The sequence below is a fragment of the Heterodontus francisci genome, chromosome 6 (genome assembly GCF_036365525.1).
Source record: "Heterodontus francisci isolate sHetFra1 chromosome 6, sHetFra1.hap1, whole genome shotgun sequence".
Classification (NCBI taxonomy): domain Eukaryota; kingdom Metazoa; phylum Chordata; class Chondrichthyes; order Heterodontiformes; family Heterodontidae; genus Heterodontus; species Heterodontus francisci.
The window spans coordinates 87,378,442-87,396,192 of NC_090376.1; the positions used below are offsets into that span (position 1 = coordinate 87,378,442).

General features: G+C 45.3%; 1 protein-coding gene across 4 annotated transcripts in view; it reads left to right on the plus strand.

Moving 5' to 3' along the window:
- LOC137370986 (deuterosome assembly protein 1-like) overlaps positions 1-17,751 on the plus strand; it is a 202,996-nt gene that overhangs the window by 140,097 nt on the left and 45,148 nt on the right. For all 4 annotated transcript variants that reach the window (XM_068032890.1, XM_068032889.1, XM_068032891.1 and 1 more), the window contains one exon: positions 14,222-14,419. In XM_068032890.1, coding sequence (XP_067888991.1) covers positions 14,222-14,419 — 198 coding nt within the window. The remainder of the gene's footprint in view (positions 1-14,221; positions 14,420-17,751) is intronic.

The window sequence follows — 17,751 nt, forward strand, 5'->3', positions numbered from 1 at the left end:
CTCGGTGGGCTGAAGGGCCTGTTTCAGTGCTGTATCTCTAAAATAAAAAAAATACTGTACACAGTACTCCAGATGTGGTCTCACCAATGCCCTGTATAGGTGAAGCATAACTTCCCTACTTTTATATTCAATTCCCCTCACGATAAACGATAACATTCTATTAGCTTTCCTAATTACGTGCTATACCTGCATACTAACCTTTTGCGATTCATGCACCAGGACACCCAGAACCCTCTGCATCTCAGAGCTCTGCAATTTCTCACCATTTAGATAATATGCTTCTTTTTTATTCTTCCTGCATAAGTGGACAATTTCCCACTTTCCCACATTATACTCCATTTGCCAGGTCTGTGCCCACTCACTTAACCTATCTATATCCCTTAGTAGCCCCCTTATGTCCTCTTCACAAGTTATTTTCCTACCTATCTTTGTGTCATCAGCAAATTTAGTAACCATATCTTTGGTCCCTTCATCCAAGTCATTTATATAAATTGTAAACAGTTGAGGCCGTAGCACTGATCCCTGTGGCACACCACTCGTTATATCTTTCCAACCAGAAAATGACCCATTTATGCCAACTCTCTGTTTCCTATTAGCTAGCCAATCTTCTATCCATGCAAATATGTTACTCCCTACACCATGAGCTTATATTTTCTGCAACAACCTTTGATGTTGCGCCTTATCAAATGCCTTCTGGAAATCGAAGTACAATACATCCACCGGTTCCCCTTTATCCACAACACATGTAACTCCCTCAAAGAACTCCAATAAATTGGTTAAAGATGATTTCCCTTTCATAAAACCATGTTATAGAGTCATAGAGCTATACAGTAAAGAAACAGGCCCTTCAGCCCATCGTGTCCATGCCGACCAAACACCTATCTATTCGAATCCCATTTTCCAGCACTTGGCCCGTAGCCTTGAATGCTATGGCGTTTCAAGTGCTCATCGGGATACTTCTTAAATGTTGTGCGGGTTCCTGCCTCTACCACCCCTTCAGTCAGTATGTTCCAGATTCCAGCCACCCTCGGGGTAAAAATATTTTCCCTAAAGTCCCCTCTAAACCTCCTGCCCCTTACCTTAAATCTATGCCCCCTGGTTATTGACTCCTCCGCTAAGGGAAAAAGTTTCTTCCTATCTATCCTATTTATGCCCCTCATAATTTTGTATATTTCAATCAGGTCTCCCCTCAGCATTCTCTGCTCTAAGGAAAACAACCCTAGCCTATGTAGTCTCTCTCTTCATAACTGAAATGCTCCAGCCCAGGCAATATCCTGGTGACTCTTCTCTGCACCTTCTCCAGTGCAATCACATCCTTCCTATAGTGTGGCAACCAGAATTGTACACAGTACTCCAGCTGTGGCCTAACTGACGTTTTATGCATCTCCATCATAACCTCCCTGCTGTTATATTCTATGCCTCGGCTTATAAAGGCAAGTATCCCATATGTCTTCCTAACCACCTTATCTACCTATGCTGCTGCCTTCAGTGATCTATGGACAAGTACACCAAGGTCCCTCTGACACTCTGTACATCCTAGGGTCCGACCACCCATTGTATATTCCCTTGCCTTGTTAGTCCTTCCAAAATGTATCACCTCACACCTCTCGGGATTAAATTCCATTTGCCACTGCTCTGCCCATCTTACCAGCCCATCTATATCGTCCTGTAATCTGAGGCTTTCATCCTCACTATTTACGACACCACCAATTGGTGTCATCTATGAACTTACTGATCATAACTCCTATCTTCTTTGGCCTCCTTATCTCGAGAGACAATGGGTAAGCGCTTGGAGGTGGTCAGTGGTGTGTGGAGCAGCGCATGGAGTGGCTATAAAGGCTAATTCTAGGGTGACAGGCTCTTCCACAAGTGCTGCAGAAAAATTTGTTTGTCGGGGGTGTTACACAGTTGGCTCTCCCCTTGCGCTTTTGTCTTTTTTCCTGCCAACTGCTAAGTCTCTTCGACTCGCCACACTTTAGCCCCGCCTTTATGGCTGCCCGCCAGCCCTGGCGAACGCTGGCAACTGACTCCCACGACTTGTGATCAATGTCACAGGACTTCATGTTGCGTTTGCAGACGTCTTTAAAGCGGAGACATGGATGGCCGGTGGGTCTGATACCAGTGGCGAACTCGCTGTACAATGTGTCTTTGGGGATCTTCCATGGGGCTCACATGGCCAAGCCATCTCAAGCGCCGCTGACTCAGTAGTGTGTATAAGCTGGGGATGTTGGCTGCCTCAAGGACTTCTGTGTTGGAGATACGGTCCTGCCACCTGATGCCAAGTATTCTCCGGAGGCAGCGAAGATGGAATGAATTGAGACGTCGCTCTTGGCTGACATACGTTGTCCAGGTCTCGCTGCCATAGAGCAAGGTACTGAGGACACAGGCTTGATACACTCGGACTTTTGTGTTCCGTGTCAGTGCGCCATTTTCCCACACTCTCTTGGCCAGTCTGGACATAGCAGTGGAAGCCTTTCCCATGCGCTTGTTGATTTCTGCATCTAGAGACAGGTTACTGGTGATAGTTGAGCCTAGGTAGGTGAACTCTTGAACTACTTCCAGAGCGTGGTTGCCAATATTGATGGATGTAGTGTAATATTGTAAAATGAAGCATAGTTGCAATACTACATAATTATATCGCTGAAAATAGAGACATGTTGTCGAAGCTTTTCATCTTGCACTCATCAGGACAATCTCCAAGAATACTAATGTAAGGAAAAACAACAACTTTATACTGTATGAGAAGAGAGTGCTGTTTGGTTGGCAAGTGAACTCTGATTGGTAGAGGCATTGCCATGGAGAATGCACCGGTTTACAGTGACTGACTGTTAACTGCCAAGCTTTGTTTGAAATTTAAACCAGGCAGCTTGACTCTGATTGGTCAAGGCATTACCCTGGGAATGAACCAGCGAATGGTTGTCACTTATTTTGTTTAGCTGAAACAGGCGCAATGTTTGTACATATTCTTTCTGTCTGCAAAGAACAGGGCCCTGTGTATTAATGTGCTAAGAATTACCCTGACAACCAATTTAAGATTGTCAGTAGGGCTCGCAGTGTGGCGCATTTGCATGTAGTGGAAGCTACAAGCTTGATACACTCGGACTTGTGTTCCGTGTCAGTGCGCCATTTTCCCACACTCTCTTGGCCAGTCTGGACATAGCAGTGGAAGCCTTTCCCATGTGCTTGTTGATTTCTGCATCTAGAGACAGGTTACTGGTGATAGTTGAGCCTAGGTAGGTGAACTCTTGAACTACTTCCAGAGCGTGGTTGCCAATATTGATGGATGGAGCATTTCTGACGTCCTGACCCATGATGTTCGTTTTCTTGAAGCTGATGGTTAGGCCAAATTCATTGCAGGCAGCCGCAAACCTGTTGATGAGACTCTGCAGGCACTCTTCAGTGTGAGATGTTAAAGCAGCATCGTCAGCAAAGAGGAGTTCCCTGATGAGGACTTTCCGTACTTTGGACTTCGCTCTTAGACGGGCAAGGTTGAACAACCTGCCCCCTGATCTTGTGTGGAGGAAAATTCCTTCTTCAGAGGATTTGAACGCATGTGAAAGCAGCAGGAAGAAGAAAATCCCAATAAGTGTGGGTGCGAGAACACAGCCCTGTTTCACGCCACTCAGGATAGGAAAGGGGTCTGATGAGGAGCCGCCATGTTGAATTGTGCCTTTCATATTGTCATGGAATGAGGTGATGATACTTAGTAGCTTTGGTGGACATCCAATCTTTTCTAGTAGTCTGAAGAGACCACGTCTGCTGACGAGATCAAAGGCTTTGGTGAGATCAATGAAAGCAATGTAGAGGGGCATCTGTTGTTCGCGGCATTTCTCCTGTATCTGACGAAGGGAGAACAGCATGTCAACAGTCGATCTCTCTGCATGAAAGCCACACTGTGCCTCTGGGTAGACGTGCTCGGCCAACATCTGGAGCCTGTTTAGAGCGACTCGAGCAAAGACTTTCCCCACTATGCTGAGCAGGGAGATTCCACGGTAGTTGTTGCAGTCACCGCGTCTAAATCATTCATGTACACTACAAACAGCAAAGGTCCCAGCACCAATCCCTGTGGTACACTGCTGGTCACAGGCTTCCAATCGCAAAAACAGCCCTGAACCATCACCCTCTGCCTCCTGCCACTATGTTATTTTGGATTCAATTTACCAAATTGCCCTGGATCCCATGAGCTCTTACCTTCTTGACCAATCTCCCATACAGGACCTTATCAAAAGCCTTACTGAATTCCATGTAGTCTCCATCAACTGCTTTACCCTCATCTACACATCTAATCACCTCCTCGAAAAATTCAATCAAGTTTTTTATACATGATCTCCCCCTGACAAAGCCAAGCTGACTATCCCTGATTAATCCCTGCCTCTCCAAGTGGAGATTAATCCTGTCCTTCAGAATTTTTTCCCTACCACTAATGTTAGACTCAGTGACCTGGTTTATCCCTCCTACCCTTCTTGAATAATGGTACCACATTCGCTGTCCTCCAGTCCTCCGGCACCTCTCCTGTGGCCATGAGGATTTGAAAATTTGTGTCAGAGCCCCTGCTGTCTCCTCCCTTGCCTCACATAACAGCCTGGGATACATCTCATCTGGGCCTGGGGATTTATCCACTTTTAAGCCTGCTAAAACCACTAATACCTCTCAATGCTAATTCGTTTGAGTATATCACAGTCCCCCTCCCGGATCTCTACACCAACATCATCCTTCTCCATAGTGAACACAGATGAAAAGTAATCATTTAAAACCTCACCTACGTCCTCCATCTCCACACAGATTGCCTCTTTGGTCTCGAATGGGCCCTGCTCTTTCCCTGGTTATCCTCTTTCCCTTAATATACTTATAAAACGCCTTGGGATTTTCCTTTACCTTGCCCGCCAGTGTTTTTTCATGCCCCCTCTTCGCTCTCGGAGTTACCTTTTTAAGTATCCCCCTATACTTTCTATACTCCTCTCAGGCCTCCGTTGTTTTCAGCCCCCTGAATCTGCCATAAGCTTCCTTTTTTTGCCTTATCCAATCCTTTATATCCCTTGACATCCAGGGTTCCCTGGACTTGTTGGTCCTACCCTTCACCTTAACTTATGTTGACTCTGCCTGATTACCTTGAATTTTTCTAAGTGCCCTGCTATAACGTCTTCAATAATAGCTTCTAACATTTTCCCGAAGACAGATGTTAAGCTAATTGGACTGTAGTTTCCTGCTTTATGTCTCTCTCCCTGTTTGAATAAAGAAGTCACATTCACTATTTTCCAAGCGAATGGAACCTTCCCAGAATCTAGGGAATTTCGGAAAATTAAAACTAACGCATCAACTATTTCCCTGGTCACTTCTTTTAACACCCTACAGTGAAGTTCCAGGACCCAGGAACCTGTTAGCCCACAGCTCCAATTTGTTCAGTACCACTTCCCTAGTGATTGTAATTTTCTTGAGTTCCTCCCTCCCTTCCATTTCCTGACTTACAGCTAATACTGGGATGTTACTTGTACCCTCAATAGTGAAGACCGATGCAAAATATCTGTTCAATTCCTCTGCCATCTCCTTATTATCCATTATTAATTCCCCAGACTCACTTTCTATCAGACCAACGCTCACTTTGTTAACTCTTTTCTTTTTTAAATATCTATCGAAACTCTTACTATCTGTCTTTATATTTCTAGCTAGATTTCTCTCGTACTCTAATTTTACCTTCCTTATCAATCTTTTAATCATACTTTGCTGTTTTTTATATTCTGTCCAATCTTCTGATCTGCCTCCCATTTTAGATACCCACGGATGGCGGGTCCCACACTTGGAATTTTTCTTTCCCGTTGAAATGTAGCTATTCTGTGTATTCTGAATTAGCCCCTTCAATGTCTGCCACTGTATCTCTATTGAACTATCCCTTAACCTAATTTGCCAGTTCACTTTAGCTAGCTCTGCTTTCATACCCTCATAATTGCCCTTATTTAAGTTTAAAGTACTACTCTTGGACCCAATCTTCTCTCCCTCAAACTAAATGTAAAATTCAATCATATTATGATCGCTGCTTCCTCGGGGCGCCTTAACTATGAGGTCAGTAATTAATCCTCTCTCGTTGCACAATACCAGGTCTAGTATAGCCTGCTCTCTGGTTGGCTCCAGAACATATTGTTCCAAGAAATTATCCCGAAAACATTCTATATACTCCTCATCAAGGCTACCTTTGCCCATCTGATTTTTCAAGTCTATATGTGGGTTAAAATCCCCCATAATTATTGCTGTACCTTTCTGACAAGCTACCATTATTTCTTCCTTTATACCCCATCCTACAGTGTGGTTAATGTTAGGAGGCCTGTACACACCCCCACAAGTGACTTCTGGCCATTATGATTTCTCATCTCTACCCAAACTGCTTCTACATCCTGGTCTCCTGAACTTAGGTCATCCCTCTCTATTACGCTAATACCATCATTAATTAACAGAGCCACCCCTCCCCCTTTTCCTAGCTTCCTGTCCATTCTAAATGCCATGTACCCTTCAATATTCAGGTCCCAATATATGTCGTCCTGCAGCCATGTCTCTACTACAGCACAGAAGAGGTCATTCAGCTTATGTGTTTGTGGCAGCCAAAAAACAGCTATCTAGCCTCATCCCACTTTTCAGCTCTTGGTCTGTATCCACCACTTCCCTCCCCGCACCCTCCTCCAGCCACACAATCTTCTGAGAGAAGCCCCTGCAGCAGATCAGGATCAGATAAAAAGAAAACTGGGAAATGTCAATCCCTGTACCTCATGTGGTTTCGGACCAAAAGAAGCATGAACAGCTGTGTCAGTTTCACTTGCAAGCAAATTTTCCATCAGTGAATCCTTTTGGTAAAATTTAGAATTCTGTCCCAACAATTTGTTTTACGTCAAATTCAGAAAATATCTGTAAAGTTGTACTAGCATGGCATTTCCTTTTGTTTTATTGTCCAAAATCTTCTGTGTTCTGAATTTGGGACATTTGTGTGATGGAGACAAATGCCTATTGCCAAATAGGTTGACTGCCACAATATGCTTAGACCCATTTTGGAGTCCAGGAGATAATAAGGGTAAGGAACTTAAGGGAATTAACATCAGCAGAGAAAAAGTATTAGAGAAACTGAAGGGACTAAAACCTGACAAATCATCAGGACCTAAAACCTCCATCCTCGGGTGATAAAGGCAATTGGTTGGTGAGTATCAGCTGTTAGAATATCTTTAAAAAAAAAGGGGAAAGTTTTTTTTTGTTGTAAATAAAACCTCTGGTGATAAGTTGAGTACTACTGAAGTGTTTTTTTTAAGAACTTTAGATTGGAGTGGGTAGAACAAGGCCCTTAGTGTAATTAGTATTTTTTAATTAAGGGAGTAACTAATTAATCTAAGGGTGAGTCATGGCAGGAGAGCTCAGCCCCGTGATATGCTCCTCCTGCGCTATGTGGGAAATCAGGACGCTTCCAGTGTCCCTGACGACCATGTGTGCAGGAAGTGTATCCATCTGCAGTTACTGGCTACCCGCATTACGGAGCTGGAGCTGCCGGTGGATTCACTGTGGAGCATCCGCGATGCTGGGGACGTCATGGATAGCATGTTTAGTGAGGTGGTCACACTGCAGGTAATGGCTGCACAGGCAGAAAAGATATGGGTGACCACCAGGCGGAGTAGTAGGCGCAGGCAGGTAGTGCAGGAGTCCCCTGTGGCCATCCCCCTCTCAAACAGTAATACCGCTTTGGATACTGTTGGGGAGGGGGATGACCTCCCAGGGGAAAGCAGCAACAGCCAAGTTCGTGGCATCACGGAGGGCTCTGCTGCACAGTAGGGGAGGAAAAGGGTTGAAAGAGCTATAGTGATAGCGGATTCTATTGCAAGGGGTGCAGATAGGCATTTCTGTGGCCACAAATGAGACTCCAGGATGGTATGTTGCCTCTCTGGTGCTAGGGTCAAGGATGTCTCGGAGCGCTGCAGGACGTTCTGAAAGGGGAGGGTGAGCAGCCAAGGCCATGGTCCATATTGGTACTAATGACATAGGCAGGAAGAGAGATGAGGTCCTGCAAAGTGAATATAGGGAGTTAGGCAGAAGGTTAAAAAGCAGGACCTCTAGGGTTGTAATCTCAGGATTACTTCCTATGCCACGTGCTAGTGAGGGTCGGAATAGGAGGATAAGGCAAATGAATGCATGGCTGAAGAGCTGGTGTAGGCGGGAGGGCTTCAGCTACTTGGATCATTGGGATCTCTTCTGGTGCAGAGGTGACCTGTACACAAAGGACGAGTTGCATCTAAACTGGAAGGGGACCAATATCCTTGTGGGGCGGTTTGCTAGAACTACTCTGGAGGGTTTAAACTAGTCTTGCAGGGGGGTGGGACCCAAAGCAGTAGTCTCTCAGATAAGATAGTTGAGGCAAATGTAGAGGTTAAAGCAAGCAAGTCCAGTAGACAGGCCGGGCAGGGGCAGGAAAACGAGCTGATAGGCTAAACTGCATTTGCTTTAATGCAAGAAGCCTTACAGGTAAGGCAGATGAACTCAGAGCATGGATTGGTACATGGGATTGTGATATTATTGCCATTATGGAAATGTGGTTGAGGGATGGGCAGGACTGGCAGCTCAATGTTCCGGGGTCCTGATCCTTCCGGCGTGACAGAGGTGGAGGTAAGAGAGGAGGGGGAGTTGCACTATCGATTAGGGAGGACATCACGGCAGTACTTAGAGAGGATATCCCGGGGGGAATGTCCAGCGAGGCCATATAGGTGGAACTTAGAAATAAGAAAGGGGTGATCACTTTGATGGGATTATACTATAGGCCCCCCAATAGTCAGAGGGAAGTGGAGGAGCATATATGTAGAGAAATCACAGACAGGTGTAGGAATTATAGGGTTGCAATAGTAGGTGATTTTAACTTCCCTAATATTGACTGGGACTGCCTTAGTGCTAAGGGATCAGATGGCGAAGAATTTGTTAAGTATGTCCAGGATACTTTTCTGAAGCAGTATGTGGATGGCCCTACTAGAGAAGGGGCTACACTCGACCTCCTCTTAGGAAATGAGGATGAGCAGGTGGTTGATGTGTCAGTGGGGGAAGCACTTTGGGACCAGTGACCATAACTCTATTAGCTTCAAGATAGTTATGGAAAAGGATAGGACTGGTCCTCAGGTTGAAGTCCTAAATTGGGTGAAGGCTAATTTTGTTGGCATCGGATAGGAACTCTCAAAAGTTGAATGGGAGAGGCTGTTTACAGGTAAAGGGACGTCTGGCAAGTGGGAGGCTTTTAAAAGTGAGATAGGCAGAGTTCAGGGCCTGCATGTTCCTGTTAGATGGAAGAACAAGGCTGGCAAGCTTAGGGAACCTTGGTTGACGAGGAATATTGAGGGTCTGGTCAGGACAAAGAAGGAGGCATATGCCAGGTATAGGCAGCTGGGATCAAGCGAGTCCCTCGAGGAGTATAGGGGTGTAGGACTACACTTAAGAAGGAAATTAGGAGGGCGAAAAGGGGCCATGAGATTTCCCTGGCAGATAAGATAAAGGAGAATCCTAAAAGATTCTATAAGTATATTAAGAGTAAAAGGGTAGCTCGGGAGAGAATAGGTCCCCTTAAGGATCAGTGTGGCAATCTATGTGTGGAGCCACGGGAAATGGGCGAGGTCTTAAATGAATATTTCTCGTCAGTATTTACCGTGGAGAAGGTCATGGAAGCTGGTGAGTTCAAGGAACGGAACAGCGATATCCTGGAGCATATCAACATTACAAAGGAGGAGGTGTTAGAGGTTTTGAAGCGCATTAAGGTGGATGAATCTCCAGGGCCTGACCAGGTGTATCCTAGGATGCTATGGGAAGCAAGGGAGGAGATTGCTGGGGCCCTGGCAGAGATTTTTGTATCATCGTTCGCCATGGGTGAAGTACCAGAAGACTGGAGGATAGCGAATGTTGTGCCTTTATTTAAGAAAGGCAGCAGGGATAAGCCAGGGAACTACAGGCCGGTGAGCCTTACATCAGTGGTGGTAAAGTTATTGGAAGGGATTCTGAGAGACAGGATTTATATGCATTTGGAAAGGCATGGTCTGATTAGGGATAGTCAGCATAGCTTTGTGTGTGGGAAACCATGTCTCACGAATTTGATTGAGTTTTTCGAGGAGGTGACCAAGAGGATTGACGAGGGCAGGGCGATGGACGTTGTCTACATGGACTTTAGCAAGGCCTTTGACAAGATCCCGCATGGTAGGCTGGTCCAGCAGGTTCGAACACATGGGATCCAGGGTGAGCTAGCAAATTGGGTACGAAATTGGCTTGGTGATAGGAGGCAGAGGGTGGTCGTGGAGGGTTGTTTTTCAGATTGGAGGCCGGTGGCCAGTGGTGTGCCACAGGGATCGGTGCTGGGCCCTCTGTTGTTTGTCGTATCTATTATTGACTTGGATGTGAATGTAGAGGGCATAATTAGTAAGTTTGCAGATGACACCAAAATTGGTGGTATAGTGGACAGTGAAGAAGGTTGTCTCAGGTTACAACAGGATATAGATCAACTGGGAAAGTGGGCAAGGGATTGGCAAATGGAATTTAATGCAGACAAGTGTGAAGTGATGCATTTTGGGAAGTTAAACCAGGGCAGGATATATACAGTGAATGGCAGGGCCCTGGGGAGTGTTGTTGAGCAGAGAGACCTTGGGGTGCAAGTGCATAGTTCCCTGAAAGTGGCAACACAGGTAGACAGGGTGGTGAAGAAGGCGTATGGCATGCTTGCCTTCATCGGCCGAGGCATTGAGTACAAGAGTTGGGACGTCATGTTACAGTTGTACAGAACGTTGGTTTGGCCGCATTTAGAGTAATGTGTGCAGTTCTGGTCGCTGCACGACAGAAAAGATGTGATTAAGCTAGAGAGGGTGCAGAAAAGATTCACAAGGATGTTGCCTGGTTTGGAGGGCTTGAGTTATAAAGAGAGATTGGATAGGCTGGGTCTTTTTTCCCTGGAGCGAAGGAGGCTGAAAGGGGACATGATAGAGGTAGATAAAATTATGAGAGGCATAGATAGGGTAGATAGCCAGAGTCTGTTAGGGGTGACTAAAACTAGAGGGCTTAGATTTAAGGTGAGAGGGAGGAGGTTTAAAGGGGATCAAAGGGCTAAATTTTTCACACAAAGTATAGTGGGTATCTGGAATGAGCTGCCTGAGGAGGTGGTGGAGGCATGAACAGTAGCAAGATTTAAGAGGCATCTGGACAGGTACTTGAATGAGCAAGGCATTGAGGGATATGGAATTAATACAGGCAGGTGGAATTCGTATAGATAGGCATTATGGTTGGCATGGATGCGGTGGGCCGAAGGGCCTGTTTCTATGCTGTACGACTCTATGACTCCATAAAAGAGTTGGCTGCAGAGATAGTGGATGCACTGGTCATGATTTTCCAAAATTCCCTAGATTCTAGAAGAGTTCCAGCTGATTGGAAGTTAGCAAATGCAACACTGCTATTCAAGAAAGGAGGGAGAGCGAAAACAAGAGTACTGCAGACCAGATAGCCTGATATCAGGCGACAGGAAAATACTGGAATCTATTATTAAGGAACTCAACAATGCAGTTAGAGTCATAATATGATCAGACAAAATCAACATGGTTTTACGAAAGGGAAATTGTGTTTGACAAATTTACTTGAGATTTTTGAGAATGTAACTCGTAGTCCAGATAAAGGGGAACCAGTAAATGTAGTAGATCTTGTAGATCCAAGTAGCATACCTGGATTTCCAAAAGGCATTCGATAAGGTGCCACACAAAAGGTTATAAAACAAGATAAGGGCTCATGGAGTTGGGGGTAATATATTAGCATGGATAGAGATTTGGTTAATGAACAGAATCACAGCATTAGAATCACAGAATTGTTACAGCACAGAAGGAAGCCATTTGATCCAACATGTCTGAGTTGGCTCTCCGAAAGAGCAAGTGACCTAGTGCCACTCTCCCACCTTCTCACTAAATCCCTGCAGATTCTTCCTTTCAGATAACAATCCAATTCCCTCTTGAATGCTTTGATTGTTTCCAAGTTTCGTATCATCCGTTAACAGGAAACAGAGTATAGATAAATGGGGCATTTTTCAAGTTGACAGGCTGTAACTAGTGAGGTGCTGCAAAGATCAATGCTCGGGCCTCAGCTATTTACAATCTATATTAATGACTTAGACAAAGAGACCGAGAGTGATGTATGTAAGTCTGCTGATGAAACAAAGCTAGGTGGGAATGTAAGCTTTGAGGACACAAAGAGGCTGCAAAGATATATGGACAGGTTAAGTGAGTGGGCAAAAAGGGGCAGATGGAGTATAACATGGGGAAGTGTGAGTTTATTCACTTTGGTCGTAAGAATAGAAAAGCATAATACTTTTTCGAAGGGGTGAAACTTGTAAATGTTGATGTACAGAGGGACTTGGGTATACTCATACACGGAACACAAAAAGTTAGCAAGCAAGTAGCAATGAAGGTTGCTGGAGTTGTGGATAGTGTGGAAGGCTGTTGTAGGTTGCAACGGGACATTGACAGGATGCAGAGCTGGGCTGAGAAGTGGCAGATGGAGTTCAACCTGGAAAAGTGTGAAGTGATTCATTTTGGAAGGTCGAATTTGAATGCGGAATACAGGCTTAAAGACAGGATTCTTGGTAGTGTGGAGGAACAGAGGGATCTTGGGGTCCATCTCCATAGATCGCTCAAAGTTGCCACCCAAGTTGATAGGGTTGTGAAGAAGGCAGATGGTGTGTTGGCTTTCATTAACAGGGGGATTGAGTTTAAGAGCCGCGAGGTTATGCTGCAGCTCTGTAAGGCCCTGGTTCGACCACACTTGGAATATTGTGTTCAGTTCTGGTCGCCTCATTATAGGAAGGATGTGGAAGCTTTAGAGAGGGTGCAGAGGAGATTTACCAGGATGCTGCCTGGACTGGAGGGCATGTCTTACGAAGAAAGATTGAGGGAGCTAGGGCTTTTCTCATTGGAGCGAAGAAGGATGAGAGGTGACTTGATAGAGGGGTACAAGATGATGAGAGGCATAGATAGAGTGGATAGCCAGAGACTTTTTCCCAGGGTGGAAAGGGCTATCACCAGGGGGCATAATTTTAAGATGATTGGAGGAAGGTTTCGGGGAGATGTCAGAGGTAGGTTCTTTACACAGAGAGTGGTGGGTGCGTGGAATGCGCTGCCAGCGGTGGTAGTAGAAGCAGATACATTAGGGGCATTTAAGCGACTCTTGGATAGGTACATGGATGATAGTAGAATGAAGAGTCGGTAGTTAGTTAGAGTAGGTTAAAGGTTCGGCACAACATCGTGGGCCGAAGGGCCTGTACTGTGCTGTACTGTTCTATGTTCTAGAACAAAGTATTAGAAAGGCAGATGCCATGTTGGCCATTTTTTGGAAGGGGATTGAAGTACAAGAACAAGAAAGCCTTGCTACAATTGTACAGGGCTTTGGTGAGACCACACCTGAGTACTGTGTGCAGTTTTGGTTTCCATGTTTAAGGAAGGATATACTTGCCTTGGAGGCGGTACAGTGAAAGTTCACAAGATTAGTTCTTGGGGTGAGAGGGTTGTCCTATGATGAGAGGCTGAGTAAATTGAGTCTATACTCTCTGGAGTTTCGAAGAAGGAGAGGTGATCTCATTGAAACATACATGATTCTGAAGGGGCTTGCTAGGGTCGACACTGAGAGATTGTTTCCCCTGTCTGGGGAATCTAGAACACGGGGGCGCAGTCTCAGGATAAGGAGCTGTTCATTTAGGACTGAGATGAGGAGAAATTTCTTCACTCAAAGGGTTGTGAATCTTTGGAATTCTCCACCCCAGAGGGTTATGAATGCTCCATCGTTGAATATATTTAAGCCTGAGATAGACAGATCTTTGGTCTCTCAGGGAATCAAGGGATGTAGAGAGCAGGCTGGAAAGTGGAGTTGAAGTTGAGGATCAGTCATGATCGCATTGAATGGTGGAGCAGTCTCGATGGGTAATATGGTATACTTGTGCTCCTATTTCTTATAATTTTTACTGCATTGAACGGAGAAATACTTTATTCCTGATCTGGAGATCGGACAATGCTCTAATGGACATTCTAATTACAAATTCTTATTCTAATAATTGTATCATCTCCATTGTCATTATATTCCATTGGAAAGGGCAATTAAATATAGCTGTTTGAATTCTTTATTAGAAATTGTAAAATCATAGAACCATGTTCCTTGATCTCGAAAAATATTTTGCGTATTTATTTTATTTTGTGCTTTATTGCAGTTGAGGGACTGTCTGTGTCAGAATGAGCAGTCACATAGCTCTGAAATGGTGGGAACTGGAACAGAGGTCTCCAATCTGACTTCAGAGCTTGATAAAAAAGAAATCACCATAGCAACTGTCACAGAGAAAACTGCTTATCTGGAAAAGGAACTCAAAACTGAGCTGGAAAAAAGAGAACAAATATTGGCTGAATATTGGGTGTGTGAAACTGTACATTCATAAGCAATATCTTGGTGGACAATTTAACAGCTAATCTTAAAAATTAATTCCTTACATATGATATTAAGAGGAGTATCTGAAAACTGTTTTGGTGAACACAGTGTATTTTTCTGCAACTAAATTAACTTTTGAAATGTACTGTGCTGAAAGAGATGGTAGTATTTTTAATTTCTATAAAATTATGTATCTTCACAATTAATAGGTAATTTGCAGAATAAGTGTTCTTGTATTATACAAAATTATTTTCCAATTACATATTTTACTGCATGCTTGCATCCAAAAATTTACATCGCCTATATTGGTTGCTACTTTGATTATAGCCAATCTACTGATGGCCATGAAACCATTGTCGATTGTTGTAAAAACCCATCTGGTTCACTAATGTCCTTTCGGGAAGGAAATCCGCTGTCCTTACCTGGTCTGGCCGACATGTGCCTCCAGACCCACAGCAATGGGTTGACTCTTAAATGCCCTCTGAAATGGCCTAGCAAGCCACTCAGTTGTATCTAACCACTACGAAGTCAATAAACAGAATGAAACCAGACGGACCACCAGGCATCGAACCAGGCACCGGAAACAACAATGGCAAACCCAGCCCTGTCAACCCTGCAAAGTCCTCCTAACTAACATCTGGGGGCTTGTGCCAAAGTTGGAAGAGCTGTCCCACAGACTACTCAAACGACAGCCTGACATAGTCATATCACTGAATCATACCTTACAGACAATGTCCCAGACACCGCCATCACCATTCCCGGGTATGTCCTGTCCCACCGGCAGGACAGACCCAGCAGAGGTGGCGGTACAGTGGTATACAATCGGGAGGCAGTTGCCCTTGGAGTCCTCAACATCGACTCCAGACCCCCTGAAGTCTCATGACATCAGGTCAAACATGGGCAAGGAAACCTTCTGCTGATTACCACCTACCGCCCTCCCTCAGCTGATGAATCAGTACCCCTCTGTGTTGATCACCACTTGGAGGAAGCACTGAGGATACAGAATGTACTCTGGGTGGGGGTCTTCAATGTCCATCACCAAGAGTGGCTCGGTAGCACCACTACTGACCGAGCTGGCCGTGTCCTAAAGGACATAGCTGCTAGACTGGGTAGGCGGCAGGTGGTGAGGGAACCAACAAGAGAAAGAACACACTTGACCTCGTCCTCATCAATCTGTCTGCCGCAGAAGCATCTGTCCATGACAGTATTGGTAGGAGTGACCACCGCACAGTCCTTGTGGATACGAAGTCCCGCCTTCACATTGAGGACACCCTCCATCGTGTTGTGTGGCACTACCACCATGCTAAATGAAATAGATTTCAAACAGATCTAGCAATGCAAAACTGCGCATCCACGAGGCACTGTGGGCCATTAGCAGCAGCAGAATTGTGCTCAACCACAATCTATAACCTCATGGCCCGGCATATTCCCCACTCTACCGTTTCTATCAAGCCAGGAGACCAACCCTGGTTCAATGAAGAGTGCAAGAGGGCATGCCAGGAGCAATACCGGGCATACCTCAAAATGAGTTGTCAACTTGGTGAAGCTACAGCACAGGACTATTTGCGGCCAAACTGCATAAGCAGCATGTGATAGACGGAGCTAAGCGATTCCATAACCAACGGATCAAATCTAAGCACTGCAGTCCTGCCACATCCAGCTGTGAATGGTGATGGACAAGTAAACAACTAACTGGAGGAGGTGGCTGCACAAATTTCCCCATCCTCAATGACGGCAGAGCTCAGCACATCAGTGTGAAAGATAAAGCTGAAGCATTTGTAACAATCTTCAGCCAGAAATGCCGAGTTGATGATCCATCTCAGCCTCCTCCTGAAGACCCAGCATCACAGATGCCAGACTTCAGCCAATTCAATTCACTCTGCGTGATATCAAGAAACGACTGAAGGCACTGGATACTGCAAAGACTATGGGCCCTGACAATATTCCGGCAATAATACTGAAGACCTGAACTCCACAACTTGCCACGCCCCTAGCCAAGCTGTTCCAGTACAGCTACAACACTGGCAATGTGGAAAATTGCCCAGGTATGTCCTGTACACAAAAAGCAGGACTAGTCCAACCCAGCCAATTACCGTCCCATCAGTCTACTCTCAATCATCAGTAAAGTAATGGAAGGTGTCATCGATAATGCAATCAAGCAGCACTTGCTTAGCAATAACTTGCTCAGTGATGTTCAGTTTGGGTTCCGCCAGAGCCACTCAGCTCCTGACTTCATTACAGCCTGGCTTCAAACAAAAGAGCTGAACTCCAGAGGTGAGGTGAGAGCGACTGCCCTTGACATCAAAGCAGCATTTGACTGAGTATGGCATCAAGGAGCCCTAGTCAATGGGAATCAGGGGGAAAACTCTCCGCTGGTTTGAGTCATACCTAGCGCAAAGGAAGATGATTGTGGTTGTTGGAAGTCAATCATCTCAGCTCCAGGACATCATTGCAGGATTCCTCAGGGTAGTGTCCTAAGCCAAACCATCTTCAGCTGCTTCATCAATGACCTTCCTTCAATCATAAGGTCAGAAGTGGGGATGTTCGCTGATGATTGCACAATTCGCAACTCCTCAGATACTGAAGCAGTCCATGTAGAAATGCAGCAAGACCTGGACAATATCCAGGCTTGGGCTGATAAATGGCAAGTAACATTCACGCCACACAAGTGCCAGGCAATGACCATCTCCAACAAGAGAATCTAACCATCCCCTTGACAGTCAATGGAATTACAATCACTGAATCGCCCACTATCAACATCCTAGGGGTTACAGTTGACCATAAACTGAACTGGAGAAGCCATATAAATACTGTGGCTACAAGAGCAGGTCAGAGGCTAGTAATCCTGCGTCGAGTAACTCACCTCCTGACTCCCCAAAGCCTGTCCACCATCTACAAGGCACAAGTCAGGAGTGTGATAGAATACTCTCCACTTTCCTGGTTGGGTGCAGCTCCAACAACACTTAAGAAGCTCGACACCATCCAGGACAAAGCAGCCCGCTTGATTGGCACCTCATCCACAAATATTCACTCTCTCCACCCCCGACACACAGTGGCAGCAGTACCATCTACAAGATTCACTGCAGCAACACACCAAGGCTCCTTAGACAGCACCTTCCAAACCCACGAACTCTACCAACTGGAATGACAAGGGCAACAAATGCATGGGAACACCACCACCTGCATGTTCCCCTCCAAGTCACACACCATCCTGACTTGGAACTATATCGCTGTTCCTTCACTGTCGTTGAATCAAAATCCTGGAACTCCTTTCCTAATAGCACTGTGGGTGTACCAACCTCATTGGACTGCAGCGGT